The sequence below is a fragment of the Rhineura floridana genome, chromosome 6 (assembly GCF_030035675.1).
Source record: "Rhineura floridana isolate rRhiFlo1 chromosome 6, rRhiFlo1.hap2, whole genome shotgun sequence".
Classification (NCBI taxonomy): domain Eukaryota; kingdom Metazoa; phylum Chordata; class Lepidosauria; order Squamata; family Rhineuridae; genus Rhineura; species Rhineura floridana.
Genome location: NC_084485.1, coordinates 101,968,255 through 101,995,202, shown reverse-complemented (window position 1 = coordinate 101,995,202; position 26,948 = coordinate 101,968,255). Strand labels below are relative to the sequence as shown.

The 26,948-nt window shown below is 40.8% G+C and overlaps 1 protein-coding gene across 15 annotated transcripts in view; it reads left to right on the top strand.

The window, feature by feature from the left end:
• JAK1 (Janus kinase 1) overlaps nt 1–26,948 on the top strand; it is a 153,025-nt gene that overhangs the window by 113,852 nt on the left and 12,225 nt on the right. For all 15 annotated transcript variants that reach the window (XM_061633325.1, XM_061633328.1, XM_061633326.1 and 12 more), the window contains 16 exons: nt 5,044–5,197; nt 5,760–5,923; nt 7,951–8,284; nt 10,579–10,761; nt 12,103–12,260; nt 13,427–13,550; nt 14,235–14,424; nt 14,693–14,799; nt 16,178–16,318; nt 17,908–17,995; nt 18,234–18,361; nt 18,648–18,783; nt 22,208–22,359; nt 22,710–22,860; nt 25,640–25,734; nt 26,287–26,479. In XM_061633325.1, the coding sequence (XP_061489309.1) occupies nt 5,044–5,197; nt 5,760–5,923; nt 7,951–8,284; nt 10,579–10,761; nt 12,103–12,260; nt 13,427–13,550; nt 14,235–14,424; nt 14,693–14,799; nt 16,178–16,318; nt 17,908–17,995; nt 18,234–18,361; nt 18,648–18,783; nt 22,208–22,359; nt 22,710–22,860; nt 25,640–25,734; nt 26,287–26,479 (2,498 nt within the window). The remainder of the gene's footprint in view (nt 1–5,043; nt 5,198–5,759; nt 5,924–7,950; nt 8,285–10,578; nt 10,762–12,102; nt 12,261–13,426; nt 13,551–14,234; nt 14,425–14,692; nt 14,800–16,177; nt 16,319–17,907; nt 17,996–18,233; nt 18,362–18,647; nt 18,784–22,207; nt 22,360–22,709; nt 22,861–25,639; nt 25,735–26,286; nt 26,480–26,948) is intronic.

Sequence of the window (26,948 nt, the reverse complement as noted above, 5' to 3'; positions counted from 1 at the left end):
AGTTTCATCAGTCAAAAAAAAAAGTTTTGACTGATTTATATCTGAATAAGCTTCTTTTGCGGCGGGAGCCCGTCCCAAAAGCAGGCACAGGCTAAGTCACCCTTCCCGGAAGTCCTGTTCTGTGGTCATATTGAGATGATCATATTTTAGCGTAATAATTAAGATATGAGTGAGTGTTGTGTCCCTGTATGTAGCTGCTTTACTCCTTTCACACAAATGAAGAGACTGGGAAGCTTTTTGTTAGTCGTAACTTATTGTTTTGGCTGACTGGAAAACTATGGTTAATAGCTTTGGAACAAACCAGGGTTTCAAGCCAACTTCAGACCGTGGCTTCATACTCTGGTTTGTTCCAAAGCTGTTAACCATAGCTTCCTGGTTCAGGCAAAATTATAAGTTATAGTAAATTAACCGAAGACTTCTCAATTTGTTCATTCTTGTACTGCACATGGGGGTAAAAGGCTCTTTCATATCTTGGATTACTAAACTGATTTATGATCAGCCAAATGCACTCTATCTCCATCTGCTATGCTTTGCAAGATTGGCAGTTTCCTGGAAATCTAATGTGAGACACGGAAATGCTTTGCAACAATTCAGCCCAATGTTGGACCTTTCAAATACTTTCGACATTTGAATGGTAACAAGTTAAAATAATAATAATAATAATAATAATAATTTAATTTGTGGGTCGCCTATCTGGCCAATGACCACTCTAGGCGACGTACAATTTAACAACAATACATTACATCATAATAAAATACATCATAAAATACAATATAACAATAAAACAATAAAACAGTTCCAGTACAGAGTAGTAGGCTATTGGTCGTAAAAATTTAACCCTCCCCGTAAGTCCCAAAGGCCTGTCTGAAGAGCCAGGTCTTCAAAGCTTGGCGGAATACATTCAGGGAAGGGGCATGTCGAAGGTCATACGGGAGGGAGTTCCAGAGAGTGGGGGCCGCCACTGAAAATGCCCTCTCTCTTGTCCCCACCAACCTAGCTGTTTTAGTTGGTGGGATTGAGAGAAGGTCCTGTGTGGCTGATCTTGTTGGGCGGCATGGTTGGTGGCGCTGGAGGCGCTCCATCAGATAAACTGGGCTGAGACCGTATAGGGATTTAAATGTTAATACCAACACCTTGAATTGGGCCCGGAAAATAACTGGGAGCCAGTGTAGGTCGAACAACACTGGGGTGATGTGTTCCCGGCGGCGACAGTTTGTAAGCAGTCGAGCCGCAGCATTCTGTATAAGTTGTAATTTCCGGACCGTTTTCAAGGGTAACCCCACGTAGAGCGCATTACAGTAATCCAACCGAGAGGTGACCAGGGCATGTACCACCAGTGGGAGCTGATGAGCAGGAAGGTAGGGCTGCAGTCTACGAATGAGGTGCAATTGATACCAAGCTGCCCAGCTCACTGCCGAAATCTGAGCCTCCATGGACAGCTTGGAATCAAGAACAACCCCAAGGCTGCGGACCTGGTCCTTCAGGGGCAGTTTCACCCCGTCGAACACCAGGTCAACATCTCCCAGCCTTCCCTTGTCTCCCACGAGTAGCACCTCAGTCTTATCAGGATTCAACTTCAGCCTGTTCCTTCCCATCCATCCACTCACGGATTCCAGGCACTTGGACATGGTCTCCACAGCAGACTCTGGTGAAGATTTAAATGAGAGATAGAGCTGAGTGTCATCCGCATATTGGTGACACTGCAGCCCAAATCTCCTGATGATTGTCCCCAGCGGCTTCATATAGATATTAAATAGCATGGGAGAGAGGATAGAGCCCTGTGGCACACCACAATTGAGAGGCCAAGGGTCTGAAACCTCCTCCCCCAATGCTACGTGTTGATGCCTGTCGGGAAGAAAGGAATGGAACCACCGTAGTACAGTGCCTCCTATTCCCGATTCCTCCAGGCGATGTAAAAGGATACTGTGGTCGACAGTATCAAAAGCCGCTGAGAGATTGAGGAGGACAAGAAAGGTGAATTCTCCCCTATCTAATACCCTCCTCATATCATCAACCAGAGCGACCAATGCTGTTTCAGTTCCATGTCCAGTCCTGAAACCCGATTGGTATGGATCCAAATAATCTGTTTCATCCAAGTGTGTCAACAACTGATTAGCCACCACTCGCTCAGTGATCTTGCCCAGGAATGGTAGATTCGAAATTGGGCGAAAGTTATTCAAAACTTGGGGATCCAAGGAGGACTTCTTTAAGATGGGCTTTACAATTGCCTCCTTGAGTGCTAATGGCATTACACCCTCCTCCAAGGATGCATTGACCACCGCCTTAATCCCCTCGCCCAATTTCTCTTTGCAGCTCACAAGGAGCCACGATGGGCAAGGATCAGTTAGACAGGTGGTAGGCTTCACAGTTGAGAGCACCTTGTCCACATCCTCAGAAGGAAGAGGTCGAAACCGATCCCATTTGACCGGATTGCAACTGGCCAACTCTGTTTCATTTACTGTGTCCACGGCGTACGGAATTGAGCTCCGTAAATGTTCGATTTTGTCGGCAAAGTGCTTTGCTAATTTGTCACAGGAGGCCTTAGACTGTTCCAAGGGTTCCTGAGCAACTGGACCGACCAGGCTTCGGACCACTTGGAACAACCTCCTGGGACAGCACTCTGCGGACGCAATAGAGGCAGCAAAGAACCTCTTCTTTTCTGCCTTTATTGCCACTTGGTAGGCAGTTACTGCTGCTCTAACCTGTGTCCGGGCATCTTCGGAACGGGATTTCCGCCACCGGCGTTCTAGTCGTCTCACCTCCTGTCTCAGATTTCGCAACCGTGGATGCTAACTGAGTTCTGTTCAGGGGGAGAGGACGTTTCGGCGCCATGCGGTCCAGAGCCCTGGTGATCCCCTCATTCCACTCCATCACCAGGGTATCGACCGTGCGGCCTTCAGCAGGTTCCAATTCCCCAAGTGCAGTCAGGAATCCTTCTGGATCCATTAGGCGTCTGGGGCGGACCATTCTAATAAGTCCTTTTCCCCTACGGAGGGTGTGTGGTATCGAGAAGTCTATATTTACCAGATAGTGGTCTGACCATGACACAGGGGTGGAAGAAGCCACCCCCAACTTCAGAACACTTCCCTCCCCTCCCAGGACAAATATAAGGTCGAGAGCATGACCGGCTACATGGGTGGGCCCAATATTACTAAGGTGCAGTTCCCAGGAAGCCATGGTTTCCAGGAAATCTCGAGGGGCTCCTACGAGAGTGGCCTCAGCATGTACATTGAAGTCCCCGAGAATTAACAGCTCTGGGGACAACGCACGTACAGCCGAGACCATCTCTAGCACCTCGGCCAGGGAGTCTGCTGTGCAGCGGGGTGGGCGGTACACAAGCAGGATCCCCAAACTGCCCTTCGGGCCCAATCTCCAGTACATGCAGTCAACAAACTTAGTCCTATGAAGAGGAGGTCTGGTAAAAACTAGAGACTCCCGATAGATGACTGCCACACCCCCTCCCCGCCTTCCCACCCTCGGTTGTTGTGCATAACGGAAACCCGGCGGACACATGGCCTCAAGAATGGGAGCTGAGGCCTCATCCAGCCAGGTCTCCGTAATACATGCCAGGTGTGCTTGCCCATCCAAGATTATATCATGGATATGCGATGTTTTTTGTACTACAGACCTGGCATTACACAACACCAATTGAAGGTCAGTAGGAATCCTGCATCCCCCAGTTGTCGTCTGGTTCTGAACAGACCCGGAACATGGGATGGGTATTACACATCTATCCCGTGTTCCCCTCATCTGGCATGGTCTGCCAACAGTACCATTCCAGCGTCTGCTGCCCACTCTTTCTATAGTTTGGCCCCTCACCCTCCCTGTCACATCCCCCCCTGACTTGCACATGCCTCTGTCCCTGTTCGCCAATCAGACAGGCCACCCACCCTAAAACAATAATGAGCCGGAGACCCGCCTCTAACACTCTGATACTGCTAAATTAAATTTAAATTAAAATTAAAAATCATTACAATTCCCCCACAACCACACATCCACACACCCATACATCCCCACAGTCAAAATCAGCCCAAAATCAACACAAGACATGCTTAGCTCTACTACTGAAATCAGTGGAACATTAGGTCTTAGCTTTGGCTGGATATTGCTTATTGTCTCTTAAGCATGAAGCAGTCTGCATCTCTTAGTAATTAATGCTTCAAGACTTAGTGTTATGGAATATTGTTTGTTCCTATAATGTAGTAAGATGGATTGATTCCATAAAGGAAGCCACAGACCTGAACTTACAAGATCTGAACAGGGTGATTCATGACAGATGCTCTTGGAGGTCACTGATTCATAGGGTCACCATAAGTCGTGGTCGACTTGGAGGCACTTAACAACAACAACAAATAATGTAGTAATGGACTTGAGATTTTGTAAAAACTGGAATGTCATGTGTAACTCATTGGGAAATAAAGTACATGAAACCAATAATGTGTGGGCATTCTAAAGTTGACATATTAGTATCACCAACAGAATTTTTCCTTTTCACTTATGTTTGAATATGTGAGCAGTCAAGCCCTTGACACCAGTGAAAGGAGGGCAATTTGTCAAAGCCTCCATGGGCAAAATAAATTTATCTCATGCCATAAAACGCTCATGTCCAGCTCCTAGAGGGCTGTGCATTTTTGAGGCGGCTCTACAATAGCAGAGCCAGATATATACCTTTACATTGAGCTATGGTGCATTAGTGGCAACATTAATGGCCTCCCAAGAGTAAATGGAGCTACCCAACCTAGTCCTTGTGTGGCCACTACAATGAATTGTGCAGGTGTCTTGAGGAAAGAGTTGCTAGGAGGAAATCATACCAAGAGAAAAAAAAACATGTTAAGTTTGTAAGGCCATCAGTGCTGGCTGTATAAATCTTAAGTTAGCAACCTTAATTGAATGGTCTTCAGCTAATTTTCATTTCTATAGTTGGAAGTTACATTTTTGAGCAAATTCTATTTTAGTTGGGTGGTTCCTTATTTTCCAGTTTTGCATTAAAAAGGTTAAAGTTTGCATATCAGATCCTTAAGTCCTTATCATTATTTTCTCAAGATTTTACTTTACTAACTGGCATGGGACAAATGAAAATGAGCCATCTGTCTGGAGACATTCTCCAAAGAAATCAAAGAGTGCTTACAAAAAGAAACAAATTCAAGAAGGAACACCTCTTCTTGATGCAAATTCACTAGAATATATATTTGCACAGGTAAGTGATCTCTAAGAGTAATTTTGTGTTTGGTATTATAGCCACATCTGCTTGCCTTATCTTTACTTCTTACTGTCATGATCATATTGATCTGATCACTTAACTGTTTTTCAAAAGATCCATATAAACTCCAAAGTACATAAAGTACATTTTTACACTGACTAAATGCTGAACAATGTTCTGTTTTTAATTTACTTGTTTTGATTATACATAGCTTTTCTGGACTCCTGCCTGGAGGAAGGGTGGGATATTAATTAATTAATTAATATTCAAAGCAATCTATGAATAGTACAAAATAAATAACAAATGTTAGGTTTACAAACTTTTTTGCATAATACATCCAGACCTGTTGAACTTCTCTTGATCTGTGGTGCATATGTAGCCTCATTCTCTTTTCTTATGTTCTGTGTTTTTTGTCAGGAAGAAGTGATGTTGTTTTTGCTGCTAAGTTATGTTATGAGGTTTTCACATGGAAAGCTCTGTTTCTTCATGGGTGTTTGATTGTTCAAATGATATAACTGTACCTGTAGCTAAAAACAGGTTTCTTCTACTTCTTAATTAGGGACAGAATGATTTGGTAAGATGCTTTGCACCTGTTCGGGATCCTAAAAATGATCAGGAAATTCATGAAATTGAAAACGAATGTCTGGGCATGGCTGTACTTGCAATCTCCCACTATGCAATAAAAAAAACTCTGAAGTTGCCAGATATTTCCAGAGACATCAGGTGAGTCAGGATATTTGTTTTTAAAAACCTTTATTTTTAAAATTTTATGAAGTTGAAGGCTTCATAGAACAAGTATGCCAAACCAGTTCCTGAACTTTTATTGATATGAATCATAATTACTTAAGTTGTTGCTGAACCAAAACATTTCAGTGATTAATTGCTGTAAACTGCCCAGAGAGCTTTAGCTATGGGGCGGTATATAAATGTAATAAATAAATAAATAATATGCTCTGGTATTTGTTGCCTTCTTCCCCAAGAATCCCTAGAAGCTTTCCTATGCAACTCTGCTCTGTTTTACTGTTTGCAAAGCAACATTGTATGTATTGCCTTGTCGTTATTGAACGACTATTCAAAGATAATAGCCTACTTAGAATTTGCTGATTTGGAAATATTCTGCCTGCTCTCAGCTGTACCAATCAGGTAGCACACTTCTGTATTTATTAGTGCTCTGCTCAGAAGCATTATGTTCCTTCTTTAGCTCCATTTATTTCACTCCCCCTTATAACTGTTGTCCAGAATACTATTTTCATTAACCTAGTCATAACAAATATGGTAGCAGTTGGCAAAGGTAAAATTGCTGACTTGAGATCTCCTTCATATCCTTGGTAGAGGAAAGATTTTCAGTGGTTGTTCCATCTGGGCCTTGAGCCGGCTGTGTGGAGGGGATGCTGCTTCCGGAGGCCTAGGTTTGCTGTGGCTTTGCTCCTGAGCACAGGAAATAAGCGTGTCAGCCAGATAAGCACATTACATGTAAAGGGTGGGGCGGGGTAGGGTAAGGGTCCCCATCTAGAGCAGAGGATACAGCCAGAGCTGAGGGCTGCCTTGCCATCTGAACGTATCACCTGTGGAAATGCTGCCCTAGTGCAGAAAGGGATCTGTCTTCAAGGTCACTCTGCAAATCAGAGGCCAAAGGTTGAGGAGAGGAGAGGAACTGGGCAGAATTTGGTTTTCTGTAATGAGGTGGCTCTTGGGGCCCTGAGTGGAGCTCCCCACTGCCTGCACCCTCCACCCCTCTGGCCCAGACACACACATACACACACGCGCGCGCACACACACACACACACACACACACACACACACACACACACACAGAGGTGCCCTCTGTTGGAGGCAGTGCTCTGGGTCTAGGCTGCCTTGCTGGGCTTTGTATGGTAAACATGTATAGAGCTGTACTGCCTCCAGAAGTGACAAAGGCCAAAGAGATGGATTGTACTTAGGTATTTAAGTTTAGATTATTTCTTTTGTGATATTGAATTTATTTTATGTTTGCTAAATTGTTTACTTTTGTCTTATTTGAATGTATTGCTATGTTTTGTAAACTGAATTCTCTCCCCTACCCCAGTGCTTTTATTTTGAGCATTTGTTGTAAGCCACTTTGGGCACAGGTCACTGTGGAAAGGTGGCATATAAATAAACCCAGTCAATAAATCAATCTGGGCTTGTGGTCCAGAAAGGCCATCAGTCTTTTGCTTGCATATATTGTGTAGAATGCAGCGGGTGACCGTGTTCCCTTCAGATCATGGAGAGTACACAAAGACCATCCACATGGCCTTACGTTACCCAGTTGATTGATGAACAGGCATTGTGGAACATCTGATGAGTAGTTGGAACTTCTTTTTCTGTGGAGATGTGAGGAATGCTGTGAGTGCACACAAACTATGGCTGAAGGGCACATGTCTGATTGGCGGTGTATGCCATGCACCAGTTCCACTTGCCAAAAATTGCCTCCTTCCCTGTTCTATAGATGGATGCCTTCTGTCAGTGGAGAGAACATCATTGGATATTACTGTTACATTTCAAGGATAGGTTTCTGAACAGGAAATATAATAAAATTGACCATATATTGTGTACTCATAAGCTTTCAAGCATGCTTTTTTGTTTATTTTTATCTGAAGATCTGTTTTTTGAAACTTTTTAAATTTTATATGTCTTAAATGAAATATCTCCTCTAGCAGCTTTAGGAAAAAATTAGGATATTGACAGGAACAAAGAAATTAATCTCTCTTCTCTTCCCAATCCCTTCCCAGCTATAAACGGTATATTCCTGAAACCTTGAGCAAGAACATTAGACAGAGGAACTTCTTAACCAGACTACGGATAAACAATGTTTTCAAGGATTTCCTTAAGGAATTTAACAAGAAGACCATTTGTGACAGCAGTGTTTCTCCACATGATCTGAAAGTGAAATACATGTCAACAATGGAAACATTAACAAAGCATTTTGGAGCAGAGATACTTGAGACTTCCTCATTGCTGATTTCATCAGAGAATGAGAAGAATTTGGATGACTCTGAGATCATCCCACATTATGAAGTGATGGTTACAGGCAATAATGGAATACAGTGGCGGCTGAAACCATATGTAGGTATCATGATGGACGTGAGTACTAGGAAGGTTAGCTCAAGTGTAACATTTTATTGGTTTTTAATATGTTTTATAAGATGGTGGTGTTTTAGAAGTTTCATTTAATATGGCTGTTTCTAGTGGTTGAAAGCATTTAATAAACTTAGAATGGGATGGGGAGGAGGGCAGGCTGTGCAGGAGAGCTTCCTGCTGAAAAATGTAAATTCTCTAAAGCAAGTGAGTGCAATTAGAGTTCACTATAGTGTCCTATTTTATCAGCAGCTGTTTACCTTGATACATTGGCCAGAAAATTGAGCTGAAAGTTGCCTATTAATGACAATGTAGTGACATATTAGCACATGTGGCTCTGTGTGGTAGTGCTTACATTTCAAGCATGTCTTCCATAGCACAGTATATGTCTATATATTACTCTATAGAGCTGATCCAGAAATCTTATGGCTCAAAAGGTTTATTTTGTTATGTGTGGAACAAACTCCTGCAGTGTATATTTAACTTTTCAACTTCTAAATTTTGTAAGTTGCTTGGAGACTTTTTATGTGTCAAGTGACTAAATTGAATTTATTATTATTGTCGGTCAGAATCGAACAAAGCAATTCAACTTGCACAAGGACTTCTAGCTGTGCAGTGGAACTTACCTGCCCCCTCCTCTCACAACCCCTACATCTTTCTGGGGTTTACCTCAACCCTCTGGAACAGATTTAGGGGTTGGGCAGGAAGAGGAGAGGGCAGGGAAGTTTCACGTGGCAGCTAAAAGTCCTTGAGCTAGTGGGACTGTTTGTTCAATTCTGCTCACTTTATGAATAATATCTATTTATTTAAAATATTTCTATCCCGCCCCTCTACCCTACAATAGGGCACTCAGGGCGGCTAAAATAAAATTGCACACATATATAATAAAATATACAATAAAAACACAAAACATTACAGTAAATTAAAATGCATAAAATGCTATTAAAATACATAAAATGCAATATGCATACACATACCAACATGCATACATGTTTATATGTGCATACACATATAAGAAAGTGAGAATAAAAGAACTTAAAAGATAAAAATAAAAGATAAAAAACTTAAAACAGTGTCAGGCTGACCTGTCAGTTCCAACCAAAGGCTCTCCGAAACAAAATAGTTTTTACAAATTTCCAGAAAACCATCAGGGAGGGAACAAAACGGGCTTCTTGTGGCAGGGAATTCCAAAGTCTGGGAGCCACAATTGAAAAGGCTCTCTCCCGCGTGCCTGTCAATCTAACTTCTTTCATTCCAGGCACGCAGAGGACACCAGAGGTAGATGATCTTAAATCCAGGCTAGGAACATACGGACATAAGCGGTCCCTTAAGTACACTGGTCCAAGGCCATTTAGGGCTTTAAAGGTCAAAACCATCACTTTGAATTGGACTCAGAAACAAATTGGGAGCCAGTGGAGTTGATAAAGCACAGGGAAGATATTTTCCCTGCGCTGTGCTCCAGTTAACATTCTGGCTGCTGCATTTTGGACCAACTGTAGTTTCCGAATCGTTTTCAAAGGCAGCCCCACGTAGAGTGCTTTACAGTAATCAAGCCTCGATGTCACCAATACATGTGTCACTGTGGCCAAGTCAGCTGCTTCCAGGAACGGACGCAACTGGTAGACTATTTTGAGATGGCCAAAAGCACCCCTGGCTATCGCAGCCACCTGATATTCCAGCAGCAGGGCAGGATCCCTATTATATAATATTTATACAGCACTGTTAATTTTGGAAACAGCAAAAATCTGGAATCTTATAGGTAAACCATCCAGGCTTTAAGATAATGAAAGTTGCTGCCAGTGAGTAGCTATGACTTTTTAAAAACTTATTTATAAACACTTTGCCCTGTTATGAGTGTTTTCCTAAGTAAGGTTTCACTAGAACAAGACCTTACAATATAAGGGTGTTCAAACAATGCACAGATCTTTTCAAGGACAGTACTTTTAAACTCTTTCTTTCTGTGGACTTGAAGAAAAGATCTTGGGCATGAGATGAACAAGAACTAATGAGTGTGCAGGTATGATGGTTTAAATTACAAACTGGCTCTTATCATGGTCCGGCACTAATTGGAAGTCTTATATTTCTAAAGCCTCATTTACTCTTACAAAATGATTGTAAACGCCCTTGTCTAGACCAAGATTATTGCCATGACTGATTTTGCTTTTATTACTCACTGTTCATGAAGAGTTCTGTGCAAACACACTGTACAAACACAGTTCCAGAACTGCAGGCTCAGGGTTCTGTCTCCCTGCTGCTAATCTACATGTATTTATGTCTCACAGGTTATCCAGAATGAGAAGGAAAAACATAAAACAAAGAGAAAAAGATCAGATGGCAAAGTCAAGAAAAATGAAGAAAAAAGTAAGAGAGAAGAATGGAATAGTTTTTGTTACTTTCCTGAAATAACTCACCTTGTGATCAAGGAGTCCACAGTCTGCATTTATAAGCAAGATAACAAAAGGATGGTAAGAGTTGTAGATCCCATTAAACATGTTCATATACTTTTTTGCACTCTGTGTTAATGATTCAAAAATTAGCACTTCTTGATTCTATACCCATAGTCACTTAACATGGAGTCCTAACTTCACACTGACTATGCACTGAAAGAATGGGGCAAGTCTACTCTTTGTATACCTGCAGTGTCAATCTGTATGTATATGTTAGACTTAACTGGTTTGGTCTATGAAGAGATGAGCTCTTTCCATTCATGGAATGTGGTGGTTCCCACTGGTGGAAGAGAGAGGAACGTCATTTTTGCCAAATTTGCTTTTCTTCCTCCTCCTCTCTGCCACCTCCTATGCTGTCCTGGAGGGTCCCACAACCCTCTGGAGCAGATTGGTGTCATTCATAGAGGGCTACAGCAGCATAAACTGCCTCCCCGCCCCCGGCAGAAGTGTTCAGTTAGTGGAGTTCAACTCAAGGCCACTCTGAATCCAACCCATAGTGTCTGTTTCCACACTGTCGTATGTGAGATGATTGCACACCTCTCTTCACTGTATGCACACAGTGGAAGCTGTCTTGAAGCTATAATCTGCCCTGCTTCCATGCACATATATTCATGGGGTTCATATTGTAAAAATTGTGCACTGCCTCTCATGTTAAATTATTGAGACAATTTTAACATGTCACAAGGCCCTTGCTCATCTCGCCGTTTTTGCTGCAGCCTTCTGAGCATTACTTCAGATTGGAATTATGTCCAGTTTTAACTGCCATCAAAGCATTACTGGAAAGTAAATGAGACTGGTATAGCTCACACATATCTGTATATTGTAATCCATACTATTGGTGTGAGGTGTTGCAAACGTACTGACAGCACTCCAACTGTATCTTATTAATCAAGGCACCAATCCTCTGCTGCAGATTGTATGAAGTCTATGCAATTGCTTCTGTGTAAACGTGGATAGGATCCAGCCTGTGTGCATCCAAGATCTGCTGTTTTTTCTACAGAACTAATGTTGGGAAGCTGTAACTGAGGTTCAGTAGATCTGAATCCAGAGAAGGCTGAAATAGGAAACTATCAAGCTCTAGAGACCGAGTTTGCTTTTTACTGGATGTTTAAATATCCTCCTTGGAGAGGGTCCTATGGACTTAAAGATGAGATCTTGGACATGGGATGTGCCTTCCAGATACCATTTCTCATATATATATACATTTATATATATATATACATATACATATATGTGTGTGTGTGTGTTTTTCTCAAACACTAGGCAAAATGCAAATAAAAATGGATTCTTAAATGCTGATTACTGTTGTCTCTTAATTGAAGTGGAATCATTCTTCATGAAATTACTTTTCTACTCTAGGAATTCAAGCTGTCTTCACAGGAGGAAGCTTTGTCATTTGCTGCTTTGGTAGATGGATACTTCAGGCTTACTGCAGATGCCCACCATTATCTGTGCACAGATGTCGCACCACCTTTAATAAAACACAACATTAAAAATGGCTGCCATGGCCCAATTTGGTTAGTTGATTTCCTTCAAACAATATGCTTTTTATAGTTTTCCTTATGTAAACAGCTTGATTTTTTTTCATAAATTTTACTTTGGTTTTAACTATTCTGCAGAGTCCAAAGTGAACTGTTGTTTTTTTAAAAAATAAGAAATATGAAGGAGGTGGTGATGTGGATATAATTTAAACAAACTGAAAACAGCTTCAGATTTTTTTCCCTTAAACTATTCTATGTCCATATTCAGTTTTACTGGTTAACCTAACAATATCATGAAAGCTCTAGAGAAGATATTTCTATGTGCATATGGGGCTTGTGCAGGGCCGGCTCCAGGTATGCGGGGGCCCTTGGGCATTAGCCTGCCCCGGGCCCCTCTGCTTCCCTTCCGCGATCCTGTGGATTGCAAGATGAGCTTCCGAACCGCCCGCCATCCCCAGCGCTTCACCTACCTTTCTCTGCTGTTCGCGCAGGGTTGCCATCAATAAAGATGGTGGCCGAGGTTTCCGTAAGGGACTGAAGCCTTTGTCGCCATCTTGGTTGAGAAAGGTAGGTGAAGTGCGGGGGATGGCGGGTGGCTCGGAAGCTCATCTTGCGATCCACAGGATCGTGGAAGGGGAGCGGAGGGCCCCTCGGGCCCCCCAGGGGCTCCCAGATCTGCGGGGCCCTTGGGCCAGTGCCCAACGTGGCCGCCCTTTGGAACCGGCCCTGGGCTTGTGAATAAGCATGGTGTTCTTGGTCATGGAAAGCTTCCCATCTGTGTAATAAAGATTTGTTCTCAGAATGATTCCTGTTACTTATTGGATAAAGTTGTGTTCTGGTGGGAACTATGTATGTATATCTAAATAAAAAAATGCCAGTGTCCCATTGTCTCTTCCTCCCCTTGAAACAGCTCGTCTCCTGGATAACTTCTTCAGTCTTAACGCTTTTTTAAAAAGTCACTGGCCAAAACTTGCATCTGTCCTCAAACTGCAATTTTTGAGAGCTCCAAAACTTTAAGGGTCATGAAAACTTCATATTTGGATTTCTCAGTCAAACTCACATTGAATTCATGATGGCCCCTGCTTGAAATGCATATAATGGGCATTTCTCATATTCTTAACATTTGGCTTAGTTTTGTTAAAAGACAGACTTACTTTCATGAGTCTGTTGAGTATAACTGTTAATTTCTGAACACTTTACAGCACAGATTATGCTATCAACAAGCTGAAGCAGGAAGGCAACGAGGAGGGGATGTATGTGCTGAGGTGGAGCTGTACAGACTTCAATAACATCCTTTTGACTGTTATATGTAATGAATACTCACAGGTATGGTAGAGTTGTCAGTTGTATGTCCAATACCTTTATCTCTAAAGATTGGGTGTTCATCTGTAGAAAATGGTTTTCAGGATTTAGGTTGATAAAGATCTTGCCTTTTGGTTTCAAAGTTCATACTTGTGAGAATCCAGCTTGACTCTTCCTTACTACTTAATTGTGAAATCCTGCAAAGTAGTAGTAGTTGAATCTGCTATAGCTTCCTGTGTCTGTAAATGGCAACTTTAAACAGAGTGTGGAGTATACTTATCTCAGCTATCTGGAAGGTATATTAATAGGGACAAGGAGTGGTTGATAAAATCATAATCCACATGTGGTTGGTTGTTATCTAGCCAGTTTGACTGAGACTTATATATAGTTTAAGTATTAGTCTGCAAATTTGGTGCCAAGCAGATCTGAAATCCTCATAGTACCTCTGCGATTGGCATGGCATTTTTACTGATCAACTTATGTTGGATGGCAAAGCTGTTGATGGCATTGTCTTCTGACTGAGAAAATACATGTGTTTTTTCTTTTCAATTTGTGAGGAATCATTCAGGGCTCCTTTACTGTGCCACAAGACAGGATTAAAATGCTTCAGTGAATGCTTTATAAACAAACCTGTAGTATGATTTCATTTCATTCGCTGGAATCTCCTCAGGAATACTTTTTTCCTCTACCTCCCTTTGTTCCCTGCAGCACATGCTAAACCCTATCAAACAGTACAAGAACTTCCAGATTGAAATGAAGAAAGATGGATGTCTCTTACATGGATCTGATAAGTTATTTCCATCTCTGAAGGAGTTGATGGACCATTTAAAAGGGCAGATGCTTAGGACAGACAATATAGTCTTCACACTCAAGAAATGCTGTCAACCAAAGCCAAGAGGTAGGGTCTTTAAGTTAGTATTCTGTAAAGACCTTAAAGATTCTGTGTGGAAAGGATGTTAACTTGTGTTTCTCATAGCCAAGTCCATATTTCAGTTTAGTTTCTGTGCTACCTGTGGTTTGAGCAGAGCAATGCTGAATATTATACTCTGCATATCTTTACTTACTGTAACATTATCCCAATGCCAACTAATGATTGCTGTTCTGAAAATCTCATACAAAGCTGGGCTGCAAATCTATATTAGAGAAAAAAAATTCTTTCTTTCCAGAAATCTCCAATTTGCTAGTGGCTACAAAGAAATCCCAAGAATGGCAGCCAGTCTGTCCTTTAGGTCAACTGAGCTTCCATCGAATCCTTAAAGAAGAGATAATACAAGTAAGTGGTTATGAAATATAAAACATTTCTTGCTTTCCTTATTATTCTTTGAGAAATATCGATAAGTATATCTAAGAAAATACAGCAAAACTCTGATCACCCTGCCCCCACAATCTGTTTAAGTAACTAACATTCAAATCTGTTTTTATTTATTTATTTATTATTTCATTTATATCCCGCCCTTCCTTCCAGCAGGAGCCCAGGGCGGCAAACAAAAGCACTAAAAACACTTTCAACATCATAAAAACAGACTTTAAAATACATTAAAACAAAACATCTTTAAAAACATTTTTTTAAAAAGCTTTCAAGACTTTTTTTAAAGGTTAAAAACATTGGTTTTTAAAAAAAGTTTTAAAAACATATTAAAAAGCAATTCCAACACAGGCACAGTCTGGGATAAGGTCTCAACTTAAAAGGCTTGTTGAAAGAGGAAGGTCTTCAATAGGCACTGAAAAGATAACAGAGATGGTGCATGTCTAATATTTAAGGGGAGGGAATTCCACAGGGTAGGTGCCGCCACACTAAAGGTCCATTTCCTATGTTGTGCAGAACAGACCTCCTGATAAGATGGTATCTGCAGGAGGTCCTCACCTGCAGAGTGCAGTGATCGACTGGGTATATAAGGGATATGACGGTCTTTCAGGTATCCTGGTCCCAAGCTGTATAGGGCTTTGTACACCAAAACTAGAACCTTGAACTATTTTGAATGTTCAAGTTATTATGCACCTCCAGTTTCTTCAGTAATAGGTTCATATCTGCCTTTTAAAAATCTTGCAAGTTACTATATGCACTGCTGTTAATTAGTCAAAGTATATTCTAATTTATTTTTGGAGTGGAAGTTATGAGCCAAGTTGTTTTTATGTGAGAGGTTACACAAATTGACTTGGTTTTTTAAGAATAAAGACTTTTAATATAGAAATCCATGTAACACAAAATTTTGTCAAGCATAGTATATAGAGTGACTTCACTGAAATTTCCCAACCGTTCTTGTGAATATACTTGGGTTTGAATGGCTAGTATGAAGGCTGTCCCATCAAATTGACTTGCAGTCTAAAAGAAGACAGCAACCTAACTGACGTTACTCTTTAGGATTTTGAAATAATTACATTGATATTGTGTTACTGTGAATAAGAAGCCAGTTATGGATTCATTAGGTGGAATTTCTAACTGCATCTCATTACATTGGACTTATTTGGTGTTAATGCAGAGGTCTGATCTCTTGCCTCTTAACTATCAAATGAACATGTTACAATTAATACCTCTTAATAATGAAAACCCAACATGGAAAGTAATACAGTGACTAATAGTGGTGCTTATGAGATGCTAAAACTAATGAGTAGGTTTGACACAATTTCTAACTACTGGATTTAATCTATAGGGTGAACACCTTGGGAGAGGAACAAGAACACAGATTTACTCTGGGATTCTTAGCTATAAGGATGATGAAAGTTATCAGGCTGAAAAAGAGATGAAAGTTCTCCTTAAAGTCCTGGACCCCAGCTACAGACACTTTTCTCTGGTTGGTTCCTCTTTGTTTCTCCTTATAAAATGACTGATGACATTGCTTCTGTGTTTTTTATATGCAGTCTTCTGTGTTGACATCTGGAATGCAGGACAACAAATATAAAGTATTCTCAATTTCCTTTGAAATTAGGGGAAATCACTTGGATAAAGTTTATCCAAATGTTCCTGAAGCTACATCTATACATAATCCCACTCCAAGACAAAATGTCCATTTTGGTGAGATGGAACTTTAAGGGACTATCTCTTGTTGCCACTTAGGAATGGAGCTTCCCAATTCTCTTTCAGTAACTTACGTACTTCCAGGTCGATGGGAAATCTATCTTTTTTGTCTAGAGAGGAGGTTGTATGTAAGATATGGGGTTTCTCATTTCCTATTTGTCATTGCTAGGTAGAAACAGATACTCCATTTTAATAGTACTCCTTTAATGCTACAGGCTCGCTGGGCTTCTTGAAGGTCACATCACCAGAGCACGTTGTTTAAGAAATATAGCAGGATGCTATCCTTTATAAGTCATCAAAACCTGGCAATTCTATGTTTCTTTCATCATTCTGGAAACGTTAAAAATGTTAATGGCTGCAGTACTGAAACAAATTTCATTATAGGCAGAATGAAAGGGGCCTTTTATTTTTGCTGTTGCCTCTTTTCATCTTCAAATTGACACCTGACTTGTGAAGTGACGGGAAAAATCTGCATCCCTCTTTGAGACAAGTAGAAGCTTCTCTTCTTGGATTAGATATGCACTTAAGACTATTCCTGTGCTCAACCAAAACTCTTACTATTCCTTTATGCCATCCCGCTTAGTTATTTCAAAGTTGGTTTCAAAATGTTTTGCAGAACTGCATGTCTAAGGCAGAATGTCCCATACATTTTGTTTTTATTCACATAAACGTTGTTTGAAATTGGGCTTTAAATTCAACTGGACTGCTTTATAACAATGAAAGTTTCTGCATTTTAGAACCAGCTCTATCCATTGGAGATAGACCCTGAACTTTATGTAGGTGTATTGCCCTTTCTGAGACTCTGCAGTATAGATGTCAGCACTTATTTCTCACATGTCATAAAACCTTGTGACAGTAGCCCAGAATTTTAGATTTCAAGTGGAAGTAAAACCTTCCATAGTTAGGCACCGGCAGTTCTAGTACGTACACAGTATGAGTCTGAAACATGAGTGGTATATAAATAAATAACAAATAATAAATAATATAATGTGTAAAGTTATCTTTTCTGTGTAGCTGTGAATGGACAAACATGTACTAAATGGCAATTGGATTATGCACACAACTTGGCTGTAGACAGTCCTATGAGGTTATTTGTGATTACCTAGACTACAGCCATATAAATTACTCCAAGGATCTTTCTGTAGTTGCAAGACCTTATACAAGAACTGTTATTAATCTGGGCTACTCTGTGAGGTGAATTTTGCGCATAGAATGCAGTAGTGTTAACATAAGCATACTGCTGAAATTATAGTTACTGCCTGGACTTTGGCTAACCATAGACTTTGACTGTTGCTTTGTCATTTCATAATATTGTTAATCTAAACGCTTTTCATTGTTACCCTGAAATGTGTGTATTTTTAATAGGCATTTTTTGAGACTGCAAGTATGATGCGGCAAATTTCCCACAAACACATTGTCCTCCTTCATGGAATTTGTGTCCGTGATGTAGAAAGTAAGTAAACTCTTTTGAGTATGGCTTTTAAAAAGAAGCAATAATTCAGATACTAGTCTTCAAATTTCCCTTCGCTTGTAACATTAACATAAAGAAATCATCTGGTGTATATGTTTCAAAATGAAACCTTCTGGAAAGATCGCTTTTTTGCAATTCCCTTCCCAGTAATAGCACATTGAAGAGTTAAGTACCTGTGCTCTTCCTACAGCGCTAATTTATTTTTCTGTTGTTGTTGCAGACATTATGGTGGAAGAGTTTGTTGAATTTGGACCTCTGGATCTCTTTATGCATCGCAAAAGCGATATGCTTACTACTCCTTGGAAATTCAAAGTAGCAAAACAACTAGCAAGTGCATTAAGCTATCTGGTAAGTTGTAAATGTTACCTACCAATTGCAATTCCTCCTCTAAGTATTCTATGTAACAAAAAGCAACTTGCATTGGCTATCCATTCTGAAAAGCCACTTGTATACACAGTGATACCCAGCTAAGCCAATCTCAGAGGAGGGGGAGGAAAGTTTTTGGTTTGTGAATTTCTATAGTATGTCATGAACTGTTTTAAGTATCCTTTCAGATTATTCAAAATGTTTTCAGTACATCTGGATGCTATTGTCAAAACTCACTTGATTTTATTACATTCTCTTACAAATGCAGGAGGACAAAGATTTAGTTCATGGAAATGTGTGCACAAAAAATATACTGTTGGCAAGGGAAGGAATTGACAATGAATATGGACCTTTCATAAAACTGAGTGACCCAGGGATTCCAATAACAGTGCTGTCCAGAGAAGGTATACTTTTAGAAAGTGTTTTTATCAGAATTGTAATGAAAAGATACTGGTAGAAAGTATTATTAAAGCTAGATTAACTAAGCACATAGAAGAACAAGCCTTGCTGAAGCAGAGCCAGCATGGCTTCTGCAAGGGAAAGTCCTGTCTCAGTAACCTATTAGAATTCTTTGAGAGTGTCAACAAGCATATAGATAGAGGTGATCCAGTGGACATAGTGTACTTAGACTTTCAAAAAGCGTTTGACAAGGTACCTCACCAAAGGCTTCTGAGGAAGCTTAGCAGTCATGGAATAAGAGGAGAGGTCCTCTTGTGGATAAGAAATTGGTTAAGAAGCAGAAAGCAGAGAGTAGGAATCAACGGACAGTTCTCCCAATGGAGGGCTGTAGAAAGTGGAGTCCCTCAAGGATCGGTATTGGGACCTGTACTTTTCAACTTGTTCATTAATGACCTAGAATTAGGAGTGAGCAGTGAAGTGGCCAAGTTTGCTGACGACACTAAATTGTTCAGGGTTGTTAAAACAAAAAGGGATTGCGAAGAGCTCCAAAAAGACCTCTCCAAACTGAGTGAATGGGCAGAAAAATGGCAAATGCAATTCAATATAAACAAGTGTAAAATTATGCATATTGGAGCAAAAAATCTTAATTTCACATATACGCTCATGGGGTCTGAACTGGCGGTGACCGACCAGGAGAGAGACCTTGGGGTTGTAGTGGACAGCACGATGAAAATGTCGACCCAGTGTGCGGCAGCTGTGAAAAAGGCAAATTCCATGCTAGCGATAATTAGGAAAGGTATTGAAAATAAAACAGCTGATATCATAATGCCGTTGTATAAATCTATGGTGCGGCCACATTTGGAATACTGTGTACAGTTCTGGTCGCCTCATCTCAAAAAGGATATTATAGAGTTGGAAAAGGTTCAGAAGAGGGCAACCAGAATGATCAAGGGGATGGAGCGACTCCCTTACGAGGAAAGGTTGCAGCATTTGGGGCTTTTTAGTTTAGAGAAAAGGCGGGTCAGAGGAGACATGATAGAAGTGTATAAAATTATGCATGGCATTGAGAAAGTGGATAGAGAAAAGTTCTTCTCCCTCTCTCATAATACTAGAACTCGTGGACATTCAAAGAAGCTGAATGTTGGAAGATTCAGGACAGACAAAAGGAAGTACTTCTTTACTCAGCGCATAGTTAAACTATGGAATTTGCTCCCACAAGATGCAGTAATGGCCACCAGCTTGGACGGCTTTAAAAGAAGATTAGACAAATTCATGGAGGACAGGGCTATCAATGGCTACTAGCCATGATGGCTGTGCTGTGCCACCCTAGTCAGAGGCAGCATGCTTCTGAAAACCAGTTGCCGGAAGCCTCAGGAGGGGAGAGTGTTCTTGCACTCGGGTCCTGCTTGCGGGCTTCCCCCAGGCACCTGGTTGGCCACTGTGAGAACAGGATGCTGGACTAGATGGGCCACTGGCCTGATCCAGCAGGCTCTTCTTATGTTCTTATGTTCTTATGTAGAATCTTACTTTTTATTACCTTGCTCCTGATTTTATGCATGTCTCTGTATTACCAGTGTGTTAACAGTGTGTACGTTGGCACCGGTTTTCTAAAGAGATGCATTAGGAATAGTTGGTATAGTCCATAGTTCACCCTGATTTGTGCCATTTTTAATAGTTGTAATTGAAAAATTAATATTAAAAGTACTAACTTGCCCACAACATGGTGATGTCCCTGCTTGTAGCACTTTGTTCTTCCCTTTTTGTGAATAAGAGAACAAGCAGACAAGCCAGGAAGTTTTGAATTAACAATAGTTTCTCATTTTGTCTGAAGCTATTTAACAATAGAAACTGTGGTTCTGAAACAATTAACCAGCCAGGATATGAAGCCAACTTCGGACTTCATATCCTGACTTGTTCCAAAGCAGTTAACCATAGCTTTCTGATTAAGTGAAATGAACTTCATTGGATGATGCCAACCTTTACAGTTATTTGAGGGGGGAAATGTCCTCTGTTGATCCATTTTATGAAATACAAGATGCTTAGACTTCACTCACAAAATTGGGGTAACTCTTGATGAGCTGCAGCCCTGAAATTTGGTATACATGTGTCCAAGGGACCAAAATTAGTAGGAAAAAAATGAAAAAGCAATACTTACACACCCATCGCTCAAAATGGGGGACCTAAAGGACACTTCAAAATGGGTAAGCCATTCATACATTAGCTAAAAAGCAGAAATTTGGTGTGTGTGTGTTATAGGTCAAAATACCTTGAATACTAGAAAAGTATGAAACAACAGAAAGTTTATTCCTAGAACCAAGGGGCAAGAAATGAATCTTCAAATGGATAAGGAACTTCAGGGCTGCCCAGAGATCTGAAATACAACACATACATAATCCATCATAATCAGATGCAAAAATGTTTCATTTCAAACTTTTAAAATCAAAGAGTCAAAATATGGGATATGAAGTTTACCTCCTAATAGGGCATCATTCCAGTATAGAGCATGCCAAGCTGCCATTGGATGAAATGTTGGGGTGTCTCTTCAGGCTTTGATGTGGGAGTGGGAGGCATTTCTAGCAGCATCCAGAAACATGGAGGAGGAGGAATTTTATAAACCTCCTTTTATGTCCCTGCTAATCATTCCTCATAAAAAGATGTTTCATCCCCAAATCTTACATTTATTTTTTTTCCAGAGCTGTGACAATCCTTTTTAAAATTGGGACAACTGGAACTGCACAATAAATTCTAAAATGTAGTTGAATCATGGGTTTATATAGTGCCACTTTATTTTTCAATCCCTTTCTAGTGGTTTCCAACACCCAAGTTTCCCTTTTTGGCTTCCTCAGGTGAGGGAGTTGACAATTTCAACGTACCTTTTTACCACAACCAAGATCTCTCTCATGGGTGGTCACAGAAAGTTCAATTTAATTAGCATATAGGTGAAGCAAAGAGATATTTTAATCCCACTGTGATAGCTTTGTGCTTTTTCAAATCTTGAAATTTTGTTGACCATTCACCTAGTTTGGAGAGGCTCTTTCATGAGCTTGTCACAATTTTATTGGGATTTCACCATGCTGAATAACTGACTGTCATCCATAGACTTGCCTGCATCACTGTCCACCCCCATCTCCAGAAAATATAGTTCCTGCTTCCACAAAAGACATTTTGAAGGGATGTCAGGATAATAACTATTTCTGAAGTCACACACATTCCATAACTGCTTCCAGAATATTACCTTCCATATATCTCCTCTCTTTAAATGGATACTTCTCTTATAGTTCTGTGCTTACATGTTTATAGTTCTTTAGTTAAGAGTGAGTCTCTTCAAAGTACACTTTTTCAAAATAAACTTTGAGAAGTAATATGTATTTAGGTACTTGATAGCACAACTCACTTCAAAATCCTTCCCACCTTTTTGCTTCATCTAAGAATGCGTCGAGCGTATCCCTTGGCTTGCACCAGAATGTGTAGAAGACTCAAAAAAATTAAGTGTGGCTGCAGATAAGTGGAGTTTTGGTACAACACTGTGGGAAATTTGCTACAATGGACAAGTACCACTTAAAGACAAGACATTAGCAGAGGTAAGGTTTGGGGAGTGGCTTCATGAAGATGCTCCTTTCTTTCCTATACTTTCCTTTTTGTATAAATGCATTTTTAGCATGCTCATAGAAATTTTGTAGGCGAGATGAAAGGGTCAGTTGAATGACATTTTTGTAGAGTGCAGTATAGTTTTAAGAACACAAGCCATGTTCTAAGTAAGCTAATCAAACCACAGTCAGGTTCTGATATTGCAAAAACCTCAGTTCACTGATAAAAGATCGCCTACAGAGGGTCTTTCCTGATGGAAGGAAGTCTCTGCTGAAATTTGAAATAAAAGGAAGCGGTTTCCTAGCTCTATGAATCTCACAGTTGTTCCCATCCCATTTTGCAGAAGGAGAGGTTTTATGAAGGCCATTTCACACTTCCAGTTCCATCCTGCAAGGAGCTAGCTGACCTGATGAAGCAGTGCATGCACTATGACCCTAGTCAGAGACCATTCTTTAGAGCGATTATGCGAGATATCAACAAGCTAGAAGAGCAAAGTAAGTAAAGTTTTTGCTTATTTCATAGTCCTCTGGAGGCAGGGAAGGGGGTTGCTGTTGAGAAAGTAAGTGGCTCTGTGATGGCTCTGTTCATTAAATTCTCTAGCTAGATACTGTTCTGAATTGCAGTTGTCATGGGTTATGTTAAAGCCGTTAAAGAAGCATCCTGTGTGAAGTAAGAGAAGACCAATCGAGCTCTGCCTCACCTGAATCCTAGTACTCCATTGGTTCCCCTCTGTATTTTCTTATGTTAGTGTTACAACCACAAAACTACTAGTCCTCCTATAGTGCTTGAGAGTCAGTGAGAGTCAGTGTGCGGTCTTGCCCACTCCTTGTGCAAGAATTCAAGGTTTATTTATTTATTTGTATACTGCTGTTTCATTAAATGCATCAAAGCCGTTTACAACAAGTTAAAAACAAAACAAACAACCATACAATAAAAACAAAGGTCAATTATTGCTAAATGGCATCTTCTTAATTACCTGCATAAGCCTGGTGGAACAGAAAGGTTTTGAGCAGGTATTTAAAATTAAAACTCTAAAAGGTCAGACCAGATGGCTGCTAACCTGTGTCCTCTGACATGTCCTCAGTTTCTGTTTGCCGGTTTTAACTCTCTCCATTCTTAAAGCAATTGTCCAACTTCTGGGAAGCTTTTCATTATTGGTATTGGGGCTAATAACGGGGAAATGAACACAAATGTTAATCTGTACATGAAACAGCACTTGCAGCAAGGTGGTGGTTCTGTCCAAATGCAAAGTAAATCCCATATTTTATTTATTATTTGATTTATATCCCGCCCTTACTCCCAGCAGGAGCTGAGGGCGGCAAACAAAAGCACTAAAAGCACTTTAAAACATGATAAAAACAGACTTTAAAATACATTAAAACAAAACAACTTTGAAAACATTTTTTAAAAAGCTTTGAAGACATCTTTAAAAAAAAAGGTTAAAAAAACATACTGTTAAAAAAAAAGGTTTAAAAACATTAAAAAGCAGTTCCAACACAGAAGCAGACTGGGATAGGTCTTAACTTTAAAGGCTTGTTGAAAGAGGAAGGTCTTCAATAGGCACCGAAAAGATAACAGAGATGGTGCCTGTCTAATATTTAAGGGGAGAGAATTCCACAGGGTAGGTGCCATTTCCTATGTTGTGTGAAATGGACCGCTGATAATATGGTATCTGCAGGAGCCCCTCACCTGCAGAGTGCAGTGATTTACTCGGTATATAAGGGATAAGGCGGTCTTTCAGGCATCCTGGTCCCAAGCTATATAGGACTTTGAACACCAAAGCTAGAACCTTCAACTTGGCCCGGTAGCAGATGGGCAGCCAGTGCAATTCTTTCAGCAGCGGGGTGACATGTTGGCGATACCCTGCCCCAGTGAGCAGTCTCGCCACTGCATTTTGCACCAGCTGCAGCTTCCGGACCAACCTCAAGGGCAGCCCCACATAGAGCTCATTACAGTAATCCAGCCTAGAGGTTACCAGTGCATGGACAACAGTGGTCAGGCTATCCTGGTTCAGAAATGGCCACAGCTTTCTTACCAGCCAAAGCTGGTAAAAGGTACTCCTAGCCACTGAGGTCACCTGGGCCTCTAGCGACAAAGATGAATCTAGGAGCAACCCCATACTACAAACATGCTCTTTCAGAAGGAGTACGACCTCATCCAAAGCAGGCAACTGACCAATTATCTTAACTTGGGAACCACGAACCCACAGCGCCTCTGTCTTGCTAGGATTCAGACTCAGTTTATTGGCCCTCATCCAGCCCACCACTGAGTCCAGGCAGCAGTCCAGGGCTTGCACGGCCTCTCCCAAATCAGATGTTACAGAGAAATAGAGCTGGGTATCATCAATGTACTGCTGACACCTTGCCCCAAATCTTCTGATGACCACTCCCAAGGGCTTCATATAGATGTTAAACAGCATGGGGGACAAGATGGTACCCTGTGGCATCCCAGAGCACAACTGCCAGGGGGCCAAAAGACAATCACCCAATGCTATTCTCTGAAAATGACCCTGGAGATAGGATTGGAACCACTGTAAAACAGTGCCTCTGATACCCATGTCACCAAGTCAGCCCAGAAGAATACCATGGTCAATGGTATCAAAAGCCATTGAGATATCAGGTAAGAGTAACAGGGTCACACTCCCCCTGTCCTTCTCCCAATAAAGGTCATCCATCAGGGTGACTAAGGCCAATTCAGTCCCATAACCAGGCCTGAACCCAGACTGGGATGGGTCAAGATAATCTATTTCATCCAAGAGTATTTGCAATTGCTGCGCCACAACCCTCTCAATCACCTTTCCTAAATCACCAGTCAGTAATTGTTGCAGACCAATGGGTCCAGGGTGGGCTTTTTCAGGAGCAGTTGGATCTCCGCCTCTTTCAGGATGGCTGGAACCACTCACGTCCCACAGTCATGCATTGACCACACCCTGGATCCGCTCTGTCAAGCTTTAATAAGCCAAGAAGGGCAAGTGTCGAGATGACATGTTGCTGACCACATCATCTCAAGCAGCTTGTCTACGTCATCAGGCTGCATCAACTGAAACCGTTCCCAAGAAGTTGCAGCAGACGTTGCACTGGGCACCTCATTGGGGACTACAGTAGATATGGATGGGGCATAAAAACTGCTACAGAGGCAAGCAACTTTACCCTCAAAGTGCCTTGCAAACAATTCACAGTGGGCCTCTGAAGCGTCTCAAATGTGTAAAAATAGTTTTGAAAATTCAATGTTAAAGTACTATTTGTGCTATACTAATATTCTTGCTTGTGTCAGATCCTGATATTGTCTCAGAGAAGAAGCCTAATGCAGAGATTGATCCTACCATTTTTGAAAAACGCTTCTTGAAGCGGATTCGTGACTTAGGCGAGGTACGTTTACTACTACTTTTGCTACTCAGATATATTGAAAAATTAGCACTAATAGGTGTAGTGGTTAAGGTGTTGGACTATGCAGGGTTCGAATCCCCCCATAGCCATGAAGCTCACTGGGTGACCTGGGGCCAGTCACTGCCTCTCAGCCTCATGAAAACCCTATTCATAGGGTCGCCATAAGTTGGAATCAACTTGAAGGTAGTATATTTATATTTAGCGAGCAAGGTGCTGTATGGAGCATAGAAAGACTGCTCTTCCTCCCCTTTTGTGCTTGTAGTAATAGTGTGCTGAAATACAGCGGCGAAGTTTATTTTTTTCCTTTTTCAACTTTGTGTTCCTTCTAGTTTTTGAAAGTATTTTCAGAGATGGAAATAGTATGCTGGAACCAGCCCTGTCTGCTTGTTTCTCTCTGCAATGTGATGGATTTGCCATATATTTTGTAGAGCAAGCTAAGCGTGGGGTATTCCCTTCTGTCAGAAAAGAAAAGCAGGTTTGTGGTAGCTGATCATAGTATGAATTGGCTGCTTTTTATTTTCACTTTGAAATTAGGGCCATTTTGGAAAAGTTGAGCTCTGCAGGTACGATCCTGAAGGTGATAATACAGGAGAACAAGTGGCAGTAAAGTCACTAAAACCTGATTGTGATGGGGACCATATTGCTGACCTAAAGAAAGAAATTGAAATTCTGAGGAAGCTTTATCATGAAAACATTGTAAAATACAAAGGAATCTGCACAGAAGATGGTAAGTCTTGACGTTCTGAATATGTTTTCAATTCTCCTTTTTGCTTTTAAATTGTTCCTTTATCACATTAAAGAAGAGCCCAGCTGCTCCTGTTAGCAGTATGATATGCCTCTGTCTTAATTCCATTCAAAACATGCTGATGTAACTATTTATTTATTTTTTATTTATTTAATTTAATTTATATACTGCCCTAAGCCCGAAGGCTCTCTGGGCGGTGTACATAAAAGGTAAAAGCAAGCACAATATATAAATACAATAAATACAATAACTCAAGAAACAAAAACACACAAACAATACGAAAACCAAACAACATCCAGAACAACATCCAGAATACAACATAGTAATAAAATACTGTAAAAATACACTTTAAAATGCCTGGGAGTATAAAAAGGTTTTCACCTGGTGCCGAAAAGATAGCAGCGTCGGCGCCAGGCGCACCTCATCGGAGACACCATTCCACAGTTCGGGA